Source organism: Manacus vitellinus, unplaced genomic scaffold (genome assembly GCF_001715985.3).
Source record: "Manacus vitellinus isolate BGI_N305 unplaced genomic scaffold, ASM171598v3 scaffold_26_pilon, whole genome shotgun sequence".
Lineage (NCBI taxonomy): Eukaryota > Metazoa > Chordata > Aves > Passeriformes > Pipridae > Manacus > Manacus vitellinus.
Genome location: NW_021939960.1, coordinates 7,538,655 through 7,553,233, shown reverse-complemented (window position 1 = coordinate 7,553,233; position 14,579 = coordinate 7,538,655). Strand labels below are relative to the sequence as shown.

The 14,579-nt window shown below is 41.9% G+C and overlaps 1 protein-coding gene and 1 long non-coding RNA gene across 2 annotated transcripts in view; one reads left to right on the top strand and one right to left on the bottom strand.

Moving 5' to 3' along the window:
• Positions 1-400, bottom strand: part of LOC108639946 — a 7,162-nt gene extending 6,762 nt beyond the window's left edge. Inside the window, exon 1 of the long non-coding RNA XR_001920843.1 lies at positions 238-400. This is a non-coding gene — a long non-coding RNA (uncharacterized LOC108639946). The remainder of the gene's footprint in view (positions 1-237) is intronic.
• PCMTD2 (protein-L-isoaspartate (D-aspartate) O-methyltransferase domain containing 2) lies at positions 139-12,670 on the top strand. Its single transcript, XM_008932689.3, has 6 exons — positions 139-200; positions 2,894-3,222; positions 4,492-4,594; positions 6,339-6,510; positions 7,437-7,560; positions 9,089-12,670. The coding sequence occupies exons 2-6, from the start codon at positions 2,916-2,918 to the stop codon at positions 9,469-9,471; spliced, it is 1,089 nt and encodes a 362-aa protein (XP_008930937.1). The 5' UTR covers positions 139-200; positions 2,894-2,915; the 3' UTR covers positions 9,472-12,670.
• Positions 12,671-14,579: the final 1,909 nt, after the last annotated feature.

The following is a 14,579-nucleotide window of genomic DNA, read 5'->3' as shown; positions in this document are numbered from 1 at the left end:
GCCTGGGGTGAGCCGAGCGGAGCCGAAAAGAGCCGAACCGAGCCGAGGGGAGCCGAACCGAACCGAAAAGAGCCGAACCGAACGGAACCAACGGAGCCGAACCGAACGGAGCCGAACCGAACCGAAAAGACGCGAACGGAGCCGAGCGGAGCCGAACCGAACCGAACGGAGCCGAGCGGAGCCGAAGCGCGTCCGCTCAGGTGCCTCTTTTCTTACTAAATCAATAAATAACCCCACCTTTGCTGTTCTTCCTGCGGCGCGTTATGGCAGAGCAGGGATTGCCCTGGAGACCTGCTGGGGCTGAGGAATTGCGTTTGTGCGCCCCGTGCATTGTTCGGAGCCGTCCCCCGAGCCCCCGGCGGTGTCTGTTTGCAGCGGGAGGGAGGGATCGCTCCGGTCCCAGGGTTTGGTTTCGGGTTGAACGCAGTTGCTCACGTGGGGCCGGTCGCTTGGTTTGTTTTTCTGCTTTTGTTTGTTTTCTGCTTTTTGTTTGTTTGTTTGTTTTCTACTTTTTTGTTTGTTTGTTTTCTGCTTTTATGTTTGTTTGTTTTCTCTCCCGTTTGTTCGTTTCCTGCTTTTTCGTTTGCTCGTTCTCTGTTTTGTTTTCCTTGAAGGGGGTGTTTCCCCTGGGGGTGTTTCAGCCCCAAAACGCTGCTGGGTTTGGTGTCCCGTGTTCTGCGAGCAGTGAACTTTGTCCCTGGCTCGGATTTGTGGAAATCTCTTGGTTTTGCGTAAAAATTCCAGCTGGGCTTGTTGTGGAGGGAGAGGGTTTTCTTTTGAAAAGTTTGTTAAAAATAAGCCCTACCCACAGTCTTAAAGTTCCCACAAAGTTAAAGAAATATATAGAATTACGTTAAGAGGAATTTGAATGTCAGGAGTTCCGCACATAAAACAGTAATTTTATTGGAACTAAGTTAATGTCCAGTAAAACTGATTATTTTTTATGCCTGTCACAGCTCGGACGTTCCTTGATCTCGTTAAAAAAATGTTTCAGACAATAGTTGTTGTGTTCCATGTTGTAGAACATGGAAAAACACTTGTTCATATAGCTGAGCTAAAACCAGGTCAGACCAGTTGCCCCAGTGGGGCTCACCTACGTCAGGAGGAATTTATTGGGGATCCAAAGTGGAACATTGTTAAAGGCACAACTTTGTATTCTTAGTTTAAACTTAAAAATCAATTTTTTTTTTTAATAGCAGAAAGAGTAGCAGAAATAAGCAAGCCTAAGAACAAAAATATGTAGAGGAAACTCAAGGGAATCAATACCCTCAGAAAAGAGAGCGTTTTAATGTGGAATGTTACATAAAGTGAATTGAACAAAGATTCAGGCAACCCTACATGTGCAAATGCACAGAGGTTTTGAGTATGTAAGAGGAGGGGGGAGAAATAATTGGTAGATTAACCCACCTGAGCCTTCAACTTGATGTGTTTCCACTGTGAAGTAATAAAACACAATCATTTTTTGGAGAGAAAATGAAGGAGTCACTGTCGAAAGGAGAGGGGTGGCTTTTTATTTCAAGTTTTATTAATGGTCTTGAACTGGATTGATGTGTTTTGAGGCATGAATGGATTAAAAACTGGCTCGAGGTCCCTGCCTAAGTATATCCTGTTTTGTGTGCCTCTCCAGGTAATCAGAATGGCATGTTATTTGAATAACTGTGAAATTTCCTTGGAGTCCTGCAGCTTTTCTGTGTTTCCTCTGAAAATGAAAGTCTATAATTTGCTCTTGCTGAATGTAACAAATAAACTCCCAGCAATTTTGCTGTAGGCAGATCTTCTGATCCCAGGAATGAACTCCAAAGTTGCTGCTTCTGTGGTTATTATTGTGAGCAGGGAAAGGCATTGTAAATACATGCATTGAAAGAATCATGGGTTTTCTGGAAAGGATTTTTTTTTCTTAAGATATGAGAAAGGGGGAAGAGCTAGGTTAATTCTGAGTGATAAGTTCTGTGTTCTTCTCCCCCCATACCTTTTCCTTTAAAACCTGTAGCTGTTTAACTACATGAAGCATTATAACCATGTGTAGTGTAATGCACGGTCAAGGAAAGCGTTTGCTTTCCTTACCCCACACCCACAAGCCTGAATAGGTCCATGATGGTGTCAGTGAAGTCAGAAGTGTTTGTAATTCAGAGATCTCTGTCACTCAGGAGTTACCAAATTGAAGGTGAGCTCATCTAGGGCTTAAGAGGACCTAAGAAATTCCAAAGGCTGCAGTGGAAATTCTCTCTGCAGTTGCTGTATCATTAAGTGCTTTACTAATGGGGGTGGCTCAAGCTCTAGAGATGAGCTGTGTGAAAGTGCATTTATTTGCTAAAGTAAGCAAGGTTGATGCATCAGAGTTGTTGGGCATTTTTAACCTCTGTGAAATCAACGTCCTGATGCACGTTCAAAGAAAATGTAATTTGAGATTTTTCTGGACTTGCTGCCTGTGTCTTAGTCTCTTAATTGATGCTGTTAGAGATAGAAAGTCTGCTGGTGGCCAGAATTCTGACAGACAGGCCAAACTTGTACTGTTGGTTGGGCTTGCAGTGAAAAATGACCTACGAGCACAGGAGCTGGAATAATCCTTTATATAAAAGAGTTCAGTGGAAAAGCTGACATGCTGGTAAAATGTTGGGAGCATTTGAAGACAGGACTTGCACATTGAAATTGCCTATTGTGATTTTCTTCCCCCCCCCCCCACTAGTGTCAGGTACTGGATGCCAGATCTGCTGCATTTTGTTTTCCATTGTTGGAATGGGGGCTGGGAGTGCTGCTGGTGATGTTTTTTCCAGTGCTTGAGGTCCTTGGGAGTACAAAAAGGTCTCTCTCAAAGTACTTCACACACAGCAGCATAATTTAGCGTTGAAGTGCACGTTCTGTTCCTCACCTTCCTTTATTCTTTTACTTTTAGTGTCTACAGGAGCCTGCTGAAGATGGGAGGCGCAGTGAGTGCGGGAGAAGATAACGATGAATTAATTGATAACCTGAAGGAAGCACAGTACATCAGGACAGAACTGGTGGAACAGGCCTTCCGAGCCATTGATCGAGCAGATTACTACCTGGAAGAGTTCAAAGACAATGCCTACAAGGACTTGGCATGGAAGCATGGGAATATTCATCTCTCAGCACCGTGCATTTACTCTGAGGTGATGGAAGCTTTGGATCTGCAACCAGGGCTGTCATTTCTGAATCTTGGCAGTGGCACTGGTTATCTGAGTTCTATGGTTGGACTCATCTTGGGTAAATACCTTTTCGATCACGTTAACTGTTTGCGTTAGATTTTGAAAAACATGTTTTGAAATCTGGAATGAATCATCCCTCAAGTAATGGAACTAAAAGATAGCCGGGAAAGTAAAGAATGCATTAATCCAGCTTGTTTATCAGGGTTCTTGCAACCTTCTCTCTGGAACCAGGTGGGATCCAGACTTCTGTGGCAGATCAGAACAGGCACAGATTTATTTCCAGAGGTGATTGTAGTGGATTCCTGCAGGAACATGAACTTGGGTTAGTTTCCTTCTAAAGATGACCCCAGATCAGGATCAGGAGTACAAAGCTGAAACCAGGATTAAGCATGTCCACAGAAAGCTGTGACTACACCTGCACTGTGCCTGTTTCTGTTCAGACTGTGCTGTTTAGACTGAGACATGTTTGAGGTCCACTTTTGACACTTATAGCAGACGGGTGGGAATATTCTCTGGAAAACACGGAGTGCAGCAAAACTGATTTTGTGACCACATCTACAGTGACACAAAGAAAATCACCCAAGTGCAGTTGTGCCCTTTCCATTCACCCTGGGGTGTCTCAGTCAGAGCTGTGCTGCCAGGATAGATAGCAAATGGCTGTAGGGTACAAACTTCCCTTTAGTGGGTGTCAAGAATTTTAACTGCGGAGATGTTTGTTCTCAGGGTAGAGTCTCACTCCCATCTCCCATTTGTGGTTTTTCTCCTAGTTTTGTTGAGATTACCAAGGATATCAATATGTAACTCCAGGGCTTTTATATTCTTTTGAATTTTTGCAAAAATTACCCTGTCAGTTCTGAATAAAAACCACAAGTGCAGAACAACTTCTGTATCTCCCAGTTTATTTTTGCTGTTAATTGAAGTACAGTGGATGATGATTTTTCCTGATTCCTTGACATATCAACAAGGGGGTATAAAAATAATATGAAAAATTTTTAGGGATGTATTAAAACATGCAGGCAGTTGTTCTGCCTTGGAATTTTTTTTCCAGGTTTTACAACAACGGCAGCAGTGCTATGGAGAAGTTTCCTGCATAGTTGAGAGCAAATGAGTCAGAATCAGTTGTGCAAGACAGGCTCATTTGCTGCCAGAAATTGCAGGTATAGGGTTGCAATTCCCATTGTAGTGCTAAGAGAGCTGACTCTACACAAACACTGACTGTCTGACACTCACTGGAAAATCTGTTCCAGGAAGTAACCCAAACTGTATTAATCCTGCTGGATTTCGTGGTGTTGCCTGTTACCTTTATCCTGGTGTTGCACATTTGCAGGTCCCTTTGGTGTTAACCACGGCGTGGAGCTTCACTCGGACGTGATCGAATACGCGAAGCAGAAATTGGACTTCTTCATTAAAACAAGCGACAGCTTCGACAAGTGAGAGCAAAATGCCTGTTGGGGTTAATTTTGTGCATTTGGCCTTAGTCGTGGCAGTTCTTGGCTCCCATGTGGCCCCTCTGGATTCAGGGTAATCTGAGGATTCGGGCTCCTTAGGCTTGCTGAGCTGCAGAGTGTGACCTTCGAAGCCCATGTGTATTGTGGGGGAGTTTCTGATTTGTTTGCTGATGTTGCAGGGCTTAGAGGGAGCTGAGGAAGTTTGTTTGTTTTGAAATGCACTTGCAGTAACAGCTCGAAACTTGCAATTAACTATACTTGTTCTTTTTGTGGTCTGGGAGCATGCACGGTGAGGAGAAGAATATGAACTGATTTCTGTGGTGGCCTAATATGTTTTATCTGAAAAGAAGAAAAATGACGTTTTAAAATAAGGAGGTAGTTTTAAGATGATTAAGTTGGTACTAAAAGTGCTTGGGATTTGATTGATGTTCTTCCTTAGAACCTCCATTTTGCTGCTGTCACAAGTAATAACTTTCCAGCAAGATAACCACTGCCAATAGTAACCTCAGCAGTAAAAGTTGTAGCTGTCATATTTTTGGATCCGTTGCACAGTTTGTTCAGACGGGGAAGCGAAGCATCTGTGGATACCTGATATCCTCCTCTCCTGGGAGGAAGAAAAATTAAAGTCATTACATGCTGGATTTTAGACTACTCAGCCTTGTGCTGCTCCTGCTGTACTGGAAAGCTGCTGATGAGAGGGCTGTGTTTTCTGGATGTTGGCAGCAGGCTGACGGTTTTTGGCGTGGATGGTGCTCGGCTGGGTGTTTTTTTCAGAGTCACATTGCTATTGTTTAAATAGATGTTTTAAGGAAGACTTTTTTTCTCTCTCCAGACAAATATAGCTATGGAGCAAAAGTGAGCTGAATTCAGGAATCATCATGACTGGAAAGTTGGCATTGCTGAGTGATGTCTGCTGGGTTGTGCTGTTGGAACACCGTGTGCAGGAACTGTTCACTGGCTGCTCTGAATGTCCAGCACGCTTTGCAAAACCAGAAAGCTTCAGGAAGTGTTTAGGAATAAATAGATGCTATATTGAGCTGCCACTCAAGATACCAGTAGAAGAATGGATGTGTTGTACAACTTCATAAATGTAGGGCTTAAAACTGATGTAGTTTTGGAGTGCGTAAGAAAAGCAGAAGCATCATAGAATCATTCATTTTTCTTTTACACTGAGTCAGAAATGCTGTAGGCAAAAGGTCCCTTTTTTTTGTGAAGGGTAAAATCACAGTTCTTTTGAAGCTAATGGCAAAACTTCCATTGGCTTCAGCAAAGCATAATTCTGTAGCATCAGGTGATAGTTCCCCACATCTGAAAGCCAGCTTTTGAAACTGCAACAATAAACCCAGGTGCAGTCCTTAAAAGACTTTTTTTGTCTGCAATCAGAGGTCTAATATTTATATTTGCATATTATAACTGAGTCAGCATCAGGTGACTAAAAATAGCTTGTTCTGAAGAGTTCCCTGCATCTCAAGTATGAAATTATGCATCCTTATCCTTTGGAGAGTTTAATCCATGAATTCTGACCTCATTGTTCTGCGGTTTTGAGACTTCTAGCTCTGTTCTGTTACAATAATGTCTAGAATATGTGGGCTTTGGAGGAGAAATCCTGTAAAACTGAGGGTTTTTTTCAAGTGTCTTTTGTAGTTTAGTTTTTTCAGAATTTTGAAGATAATTCATTGGATAAATTGTATTTTTCTTTTCTGATACAAGTCGTCTTCACTTTCAGATTTGAATTTTGTGAGCCATCCTTTGTTACTGGCAATTGTTTAGAGATTTCCCCGGACTGCACTCAGTATGACCGTGTTTACTGTGGTGCTGGAGTACAGAAGGAACACGAGGACTACATGAAGAACCTCTTGAAAGTTGGGGGAATTCTTGTCATGCCTCTGGAAGAGAAGGTTGAGTGCCTTTCTTCTCCTGTTTCTCTTTCAGTTATTCCTAATTCTGATCTTGATTTGGTCAATAGCTGTTCCTTTATCTTACCCTTGTAGCAGGTTGAAGAAATCATTAAGTACACTGGTTTTTCACTATGAGTGGAAACTGAACTCTGCACATTCATAATATTTAAGAAATTTATAGTTCTACCAGTCTTTTAATATATATTGAAGTCTGTTAATTGCAGTTTTACTTTCACGCTGCAGAAAATGTAAGCAAGGCTTTGTTCAATTACATAATCTAGTGTTGGGCTTGATGACAAAATACAACATTTTGCATATCCCAACTGGCTTGTGAAAGAGCCTGCAAGATGTCTCTATTTACAAGTGTCAATGGAGCCTTTTAGTAAAAAGTGGGCAAGAGCCCCATGTGTGAGCTCAAGATTGCAATTCAATTTTCTCTCTCTGGTGTAAAGATGTGTTGTTTTAATGGGCTGAGGTGTAGGTGTCTGACCTTTTCTCCCTGTCAGGGTTCCTTCCCAGTAAGATGGTGTGCAGTGAGTTAATGCAAGAAATTTGAGCTGGAACATAAATCCAGTGATCTGCAGACCTCTTCAGGAATGAATGTTCATCGGTGACTGAGTTTTCTCAGGCATCAGACACAGCAGCTCTGGCCCAGAATGGAGGAAGGTCTGGGAAAGCAGTGTCCCAAACTGCCAGTGCCCTTGCTCTGTTGCAAGAGTTACTTGGGGCTAATCCTTCAAGAAGTTTCTATTTTTTATTTTGTTTTTAAAAACCCACCAGTGTTTCTCCTTATCACCTTTTACTGTTGTAGCTTCCAGTACTTTAACCACTTGTTCAGACAGAAAAGTCATTTGTTCATTTTTTTTCTGTACAAAAATCTCACTGTAGTTCACACAATGGACAATAATCTCCTTGTTTTGGTTTAGTTGACTAAGATAACTCGTACTGGTCCTTCTGCCTGGGAGACCAAGAAGATTCTTGCTGTTTCTTTTGCTCCTTTGATTCAACCAAACCACGCAGATTCAGGAAAATCAAGGCTTGTTCACTTGCGTGAGTACAGACATTCCTGAGCATGGGGGAGGTTTCTTCTGCTGTTTGGCTGTGAGCTGTGTGACATCCCTGGGAATCCTTTCAAGGAAAATTACTCCAAGTGCTTCCTTTTTGAACAGTTGTCTGTCTCGTGCAAGAATGGGAGTTGCATAAAATAGATTCTAAATTGTGGAGTCATAGAATGGCCTGGATAGGAAGGGACCTTAAAGATCATCTGGTTCCAAAGCCCTGCCATGAGCAGGGACACCTTCCACTAGACCATCATTCCAAATACAAATGATTTCTTGTGAAATTGTACCTGAACTTTGAGGGATGTTTGGTTGTTGCTTTTGCACGTGCAGACAATTCAGTCCTGAATTGTGTACTGTCGTGGTTCTCAATGGGAAATACACACTCAGGACCTGTGAATAAAATATCTACTCAAAGGCTCTCATCCCACAGCAATTCAGAATTATCCTGAAGCTGGAATGCTTGAGGAATACAAACTGTGCACTTCTTGGTTGGCTTTTTGAAGTGCAGGTTGTATCAGTGGCCTCAATCTCTAGATTAGGATTTCAGGGTTGAGAAGCCTCTGAAGGGAGAGATACCTTCATAAAGAGATTAGTCAGGCTTTGGTCTTATTCTGGAAAGGTGTCTGCATGACAGAAGGGAGCTTGGGAAACAATCCATACTGTGCTGGAAAGTCCACTAAGTGCATGTTTCAGCATGTTTTGTATGTAGGTTGCTTTATAGTGAGACCTGCACATATATTACATGTAATTTTTTTCTGCTTCCTTCAGGTCCCAGGAAAGCTTAGTTGTTGGTAGAAGGCAGGGATTTTTTTGTTTCAGTTTTAGTTCATTTTAGTTCATGAATGTGTGTGTATTAGTACATTTTTTTCTTTGTACTCTATGAGTTATGTCATGTATTTATGGGCTGGCAGCAAATAAGTGCAGAAGACAGGACAGTCTTCCAAACCATTGCTGTGGGAGATATTTCAGTACAGTAACTTATTGTACGCTTCTATAATTACTTCTACAAAATGGTTTTCATCCTGTCTTCTCCCACTAAGTAAGTCTGAAGCAGTTTTTGAAGAGCATAAATAGTACTTGTGTTTTATAAATACAGAACTTGGCAAAGCTGAAGTAACAGCTCAGTAGAAAAATCATTTTATGGAAGAGTTAAATAAACTTCATGTCTAGTTATCTACAGTAGGAAAGTAGCTTTTTCTAAGTAATTAAACAGTCACAGTTCTGGTTGCTAAGTCTGCATTCTTATGATCTTTAAGATGTGTATCTTAAAATAATTGAGAACTTGAGATCAAAACAGGGAAATTTTTTAATGAGACAAATGCGCAATTAAATTTTGTTTGGAAAGTTGCAGTGCAGTTTATCTGAGCTGACAGGAGTTGAATAGAGCTGTTTGTGTAATCGCAGCAGGGATTTCAAATGGCCTGATTTAATTTGAGCAAACAGAACTTTTCCTGTGAGTACTTTTGGGAGGGGGGGCAGTTTTTCTGTGTCTGCTCACGGGTTTTGTTTCGTTCCAGCCCCCGTGGCCGTTCGCAGCCTGCAGGACCTGGCTCGCATCGCCATCCGAGGGACCATTAAGAAAATAATTCATCAGGAAACGATGAGCAAAACTGGGAATGGGCTGAAGAACCCCCCGAGATTTAAACGGAGGCGTGTCCGTCGCCGGCGCATGGAGACCATTGTTTTCTTGGACAAAGAGGTCTTCGCCAGCCGGATCTCCAGCCCGTCAGATGATAACAACAACAGCGAGGACATCGAGGAGGAGAGGCAGGAAGAGGAAGAAACCAAACCCTCTGAACTAAAGCCAGACCCTCCTGTAAACTTTTTGAGAGAAAAGGTCTTGAGTCTGCCTTTGCCCGATCCCTTGAAGTATTACTTGCTTTATTACAGGGAGAAGTAGTTTCCTTCTTCTAGAGAGTGGGAATTAGGCAGAAAATAAAGTACTTCTTAGGGCTTGACAAATGTACACCACTTGCTTGCCTGCAAATGTGACCACGCGAGGCAGTAGGCTGGGGAATGTGGCTGCTGTAAACTTCAACATTATAGCTTTTTTGAGTTTCTTTGTCCTTCTCAGTTGTGTGCTATAGTTTTATCCTACAGCAGGGATTCCTTAGGAAGCAAGTCGGTGAAATGCTCAGCTGCTTGTGGAAAGGAGGATTTAATTCCCTCGAAACTAACTGCACAGAGATACTCTTAAAAATTTCATGGCTTCTCTACTGAATGTCAGTTTTGAAAAACTCTTAAGCAGTTCCCCAAAGACCTTTCCTGTCTGTGCTCTCTCCCACTAAACCTGCCATGGGTTTGCCATGGTGTGTGTTTAATGGACGGTTCAGATTATTAGTAAAACCTGACCTGGCCAATCTAGTTTCTTCCAGTAATCTGAAAAAGCACAACTTTTACAGAAAGGAAAGAAATTTTTGGCATTACCCTTGTGGCATCCAGGTTTTGAATGAGAAGGAAAGCATCAGCTCCACTTTGGTTGCTCTGTTTTGCTTATAAACCCTATATTATTTTTCAGTAAAAAGTAAAAGTGTTTTACAGAATACTGGTTTTCTTAATGGGAACCACCTGTTCTAGTGAATGAGTTGTTGGGGGTTTTTTGTGTTTTTTTTTTTTTTTATTTTATTTTTTAAAGCGCTGGAGGCAAAGTGAGGAATTGCAAAGCTTGCTTGACTTTGACAGGTTGCAGGGGTTGTCAGAGCTGGGACTGTGGTCTCTGGAAATGTTTACAGAGTCATTCTGAATGGGGAAGAGGGTAGAGAGGAGCCGCAGAGCAGTGAGTTTGTGAAAACAGACTGTGAAAGCAGAATCTGTGGGGGTTTGCTGTCGTGTGAGATAATGTGATCATCTGGGCTGAACAGAGTGAAGTGCAGAGTGCCAGCCTGAGGAGTAAATCAGCCCAATATAGTTTTCTGGAGGGTGTCTAGAACCTGGAAACAGTCTAGAAAGCCAGACTGGTGCAGTTTTTAGGTGTTCTGTGTGTGCCCCTGCTGTGGCAAGGTGAGCTGACTGGAATACAGCTCGTGCACACGAGTTCCACATGTGATGTGTGCAACCAGGTTGCTCAGCCTGGTGTGTTATTTCATTCCTGCAACAACGAAGATGTGTTTTAATGGGCTCACGTGGAAGGACTTGACACTCTGCAGTTCTGTGGGTGTGAGCTCTGATTTTTTGTTTGCAAGTCTTCCTGTTGTAGTGTTGGAAGGAGATACCGTGAAATTATAGAATCACAGAATGGTTTGGGTTGGAAGGGACCTTGAAGACCATCTCGTTCCAACCCCTTGCCGTGGTCAGGGACACCTTCCACTAGACCAGGTTACTCAGATCCCCATCCAGCCTGGCTTTGAACAGTTCCAGGGATGGGGAGTCCACAGTGTCCGTGGACAAAAAAATACCATATTTAGAAGAGTTTTCCTTGGTTCAGCCTGTTTGAAAAATCTACCTAAACTGGTAAAGGCTGGAAAGAAACTTGAGTTTGCGTTGATGTGAAATACTCCTAAAGCTGGGGGGCATGAAAGGCCTCCTCTCAGTAGGTGGTGCAGCTGTGTTAAGGCATTGCCCCATCTGAAGCACTAAAGTTGGTATCACTTTGGTATCTTTTTTTTTTTGTGTGTATGTGCTGTCTCCTCATTCTCTGAGGAGCAATGAAAGAAAGACAGTCTTGCCAAAAATACGCCGGGTTTTCGGTTAATGGTCCCGAGTTGCACAACTTGCTTCATGATAAATAGTGTTTCAAAGTTTTGTGTGGCTTTGAAAATAAATGGATAACTCTTGTATGCCTGAGCCCGAAGTGAAGAACTCTTCCTTGCTTCATAGGAGTTCTGTGTGTCTTTGACAACATCATCTCCTAATACTGTATCATGTGCCTGCGGGCACATAACACAGGCACAGGCTGTGTTTTGCCTCTGGTTTCCTAAGTCTCCACTTCTGGTCTAAATGGCACCCCAAATTAGCTTGCTCCCTCAGGTTTTTGTTTCTCTAATTTAAGCAGGGCAGTTCTGTGGTCACTGAGCTGATGGTTTCCTGTAAACGTGCACGTACCCACCGTGTAATTCTGGCAACTGCAATGGATTTCTTCCTACAGATGAATATCCTGAATATGGTGGTAAAGAGAGGCTTAATCTACGTGTCATTATTCTCTGTGCTCCCCCAAAGGCTGTGGCCTCTGTATTTGTTAGATGTTTCTGCTTAATAGGTGTCATACCAGGTGCCTTTGTGTATTATGGCACAATTTCCACACCTCTCTAGTTCAGGGTGCCTCCTGCTTTTGGCTACCAGGTCATCCTTTGGTTTAATTATTAAACTTTTTTAAAAGAGTTCCTTTAAAAATGACATTAAACTTCAGGTTCTTACTAGTAAGCCTTCCTGAGATTCTGTTAGAGCTGACCAGTTGAGGGAGAATTATCTTTCATTTATCCCTGTTTGATTTTTATTCCCCATCCCAGCTGCAGTTGTAAAAGATAATTTATTGGATTTTTCACCAGATTTGCCTTTTTTATTACATTTGCTAGATTTTTGTAGCTTTCTATAAGATGCATAAATACTGCTATTTTTTTCCTGGATGAAGTTGAATAAATAAATATATATATACAGGAAATTTATGTTCTAAATTGTCAAATTGTTCCCTTGTCCAAAAAAACCACAGGTCCAAACAAACACATAGTAGAAATTTTATGTGTAATATAACTGTGAAATAGTATTGCTAATAGCCTGTAAATAAGGGGGAATTGTAAATACATTTTCCCTGTGCACAAGCACTTGCACTGTAGTTTTGTAGGCATTTCTAGTAGAGGAATTGTATTAGAGCTGAGTTTGTATGGTCTGCAAGCTGTCTAGGAATTGTACCTGCTTTGTTTCCTTTTGTGTTCTAAGTAGTCATCACTTTTATTGTGACTCCTTTTAGGTTTCAATCCTGCAGTAAATTTGGAAAAGAACTGAACTTCAGGCTGCTTTAATCATGAGTGTGTAAGTTGAAAAATCTCTGTATTGAAACTAGAGTTAAATTGGCCTGAGGCATGCAGAAGTGTTACACAATTTAAACTTTATTAATAAGTGTTTCTGTATCAATAAATTCAGTAAAGACTTTTTAGCCTTCTTAACATGGCTTTGCATCATGTTGTGATTAGAATACTTTGTAGATAAGTACTTATTTCCATAATTGAAGGGTAAAACACTAGAACACTAGAAAAAACATTTGGTGCAGGTGCATAGTTTTAGATGAACTCCTCAGAATATAATCTCAAAAGAAACCTGTCCAGCTGATGAGTTCCAAACCTTTATGTAATGCAGTTGTGCAAGATGATTTTTGGAATCAACACACATACAACTGATCTGGACTTAGTGTATATCAGAACAGTTAAAGAGTGAATTCACTTACCTGGCTGATCAGCCTGTGGACAACAGATACCCAGAGTTGATTCAGTTGATTTCTGTACTTCAAGGAATTGCCTAAACCAAACATGTCAGGAGTTTGTTCCATGCATTCTGACCTGCAGCTCCCCTCTTGTCCCCTGGGCTCTGCTTCAGTGCTTAATTAATGCAGATTTTTGAGAGGTGTGTTCAAGGCTTTCATTTCTCTGGTACTGGGGATAATATTTTGGCTTCAGCTGTGGTAGGCAACTGATCATAACAGCAAATACAGCTGTTGCTAATTAAATGAATCTGTTAACCTTTATTCCATAGGATAATTGCCTGTCTGTGTGTTTCTTCCTGTCATCTGTGTGTATGATAAATGTCCTTTTACCAGCTATAACAGGAGATTAGTTCAACGTTAATGTTTTCCTTCACGTGATGCTTGCTGAAACAAAATCCTTTTCTGCTTTGGAAAGCCATGGATGTGTCATGGAAATGGTATTGAGGAAATTAAATTTGTCAGATAATGTTTATGTTCACTTCATTGCAAAACGTAAACCATCACAATTCCCTGGGATGTAGGGAGGGGGTAGGTCCCCTGAGGGAAGTCTTTCTACTGGGACAGAATTGATAGTTAAAACAAAGAGGGGGGGGAGGGAGGGAGAAACACACCTGAGAGAAACCCCCAAACTTCTTGCATTTTACAGGTCTGAAAAGCCTGTGTAGAAGAGGCTGGAAATACTGGACCATGGAACACAAGGGTTAACTTTAATTCCAGTTGCTCAGGAGTTAATTTCTGGTTCTTGCTCAGAGCTGCACACTCCTTTTTAAACAATTTTTTCATGTTGATGGAAAATCAGATAAGTTAATGTGAGAGTAAGGGGACTGGGATTGCTGGTGTTTCATAACATCCCACAATCATCCCATTTGTTGCTAAGGGGAGATAAGCAAAGTGGGAGAGGTATGGTTCAAGCTCAAGGAAAGATCTGCTTCTAAGTAAATGTGGGGGTTGCAGCACTTGCCTTTTTGCACTCAGATTATTCCCTATGGCTGCTGTTAAATCTGCTGGCTTGGCTGAAGATCCCATGCCTACGAAGTAGTGGGCAAATACCCATCAATCCTTCCTGCAGCTGCCCCCGTGGCACAGCCGGGCGCTGAAATACGATTCCAGATGGTACGTAAGGAAACCTGAGTGGGGCCTGGCCCAGCTCTCCTGCTGCAATAGAAATAAACCTAGAAGGGATTTTTTTTTTGTTGTTGTTGTTCTTGCAGAGGGGTGGTTTAGAGCTCAGAGTTTATGCACCAAGATGTAACGGAGGCAGGAGGCAAAAGCCCTGTATTTGCGAAGTGACCGGGATGTGCCAGGGGAAATAATGAGTCCAAAATACTCGGGCGTGGTTTGGAGAGAGCAGTTTTGTTTATTTTCCTAGAAATAACTTCCTTACCGAGCAGCTCCCAAGTAGCTGTGCTACCCTGTCCTAACAGAGACCAGTGTATTTTGGAAAGACATGATGTGGGGAGCAATCAACAGAACTTTAGTCATGAAGACTTTAACATAACACGCGTTGTCTGATGCACATGGAGGATGTGCTTCTAATGCACTTGACATCTCAAATTGGAAGTAAAAGCTGTCATATTCACACGGAGCACTCTGAT

Coding starts and splice junctions, on each gene's coding strand:
- PCMTD2 (XM_008932689.3), top strand. CDS start 2,916: ATGGGAGGCGCAGTGAGTGCGGGAGAAGATAACGATGAATTAATTGAT. Junction 3,223..4,491: donor TATGGTTGGACTCATCTTGG/GTAAATACCTTT, acceptor GCACATTTGCAG/GTCCCTTTGGTGTTAACCAC. Junction 4,595..6,338: donor ACAAGCGACAGCTTCGACAA/GTGAGAGCAAAA, acceptor CTTCACTTTCAG/ATTTGAATTTTGTGAGCCAT.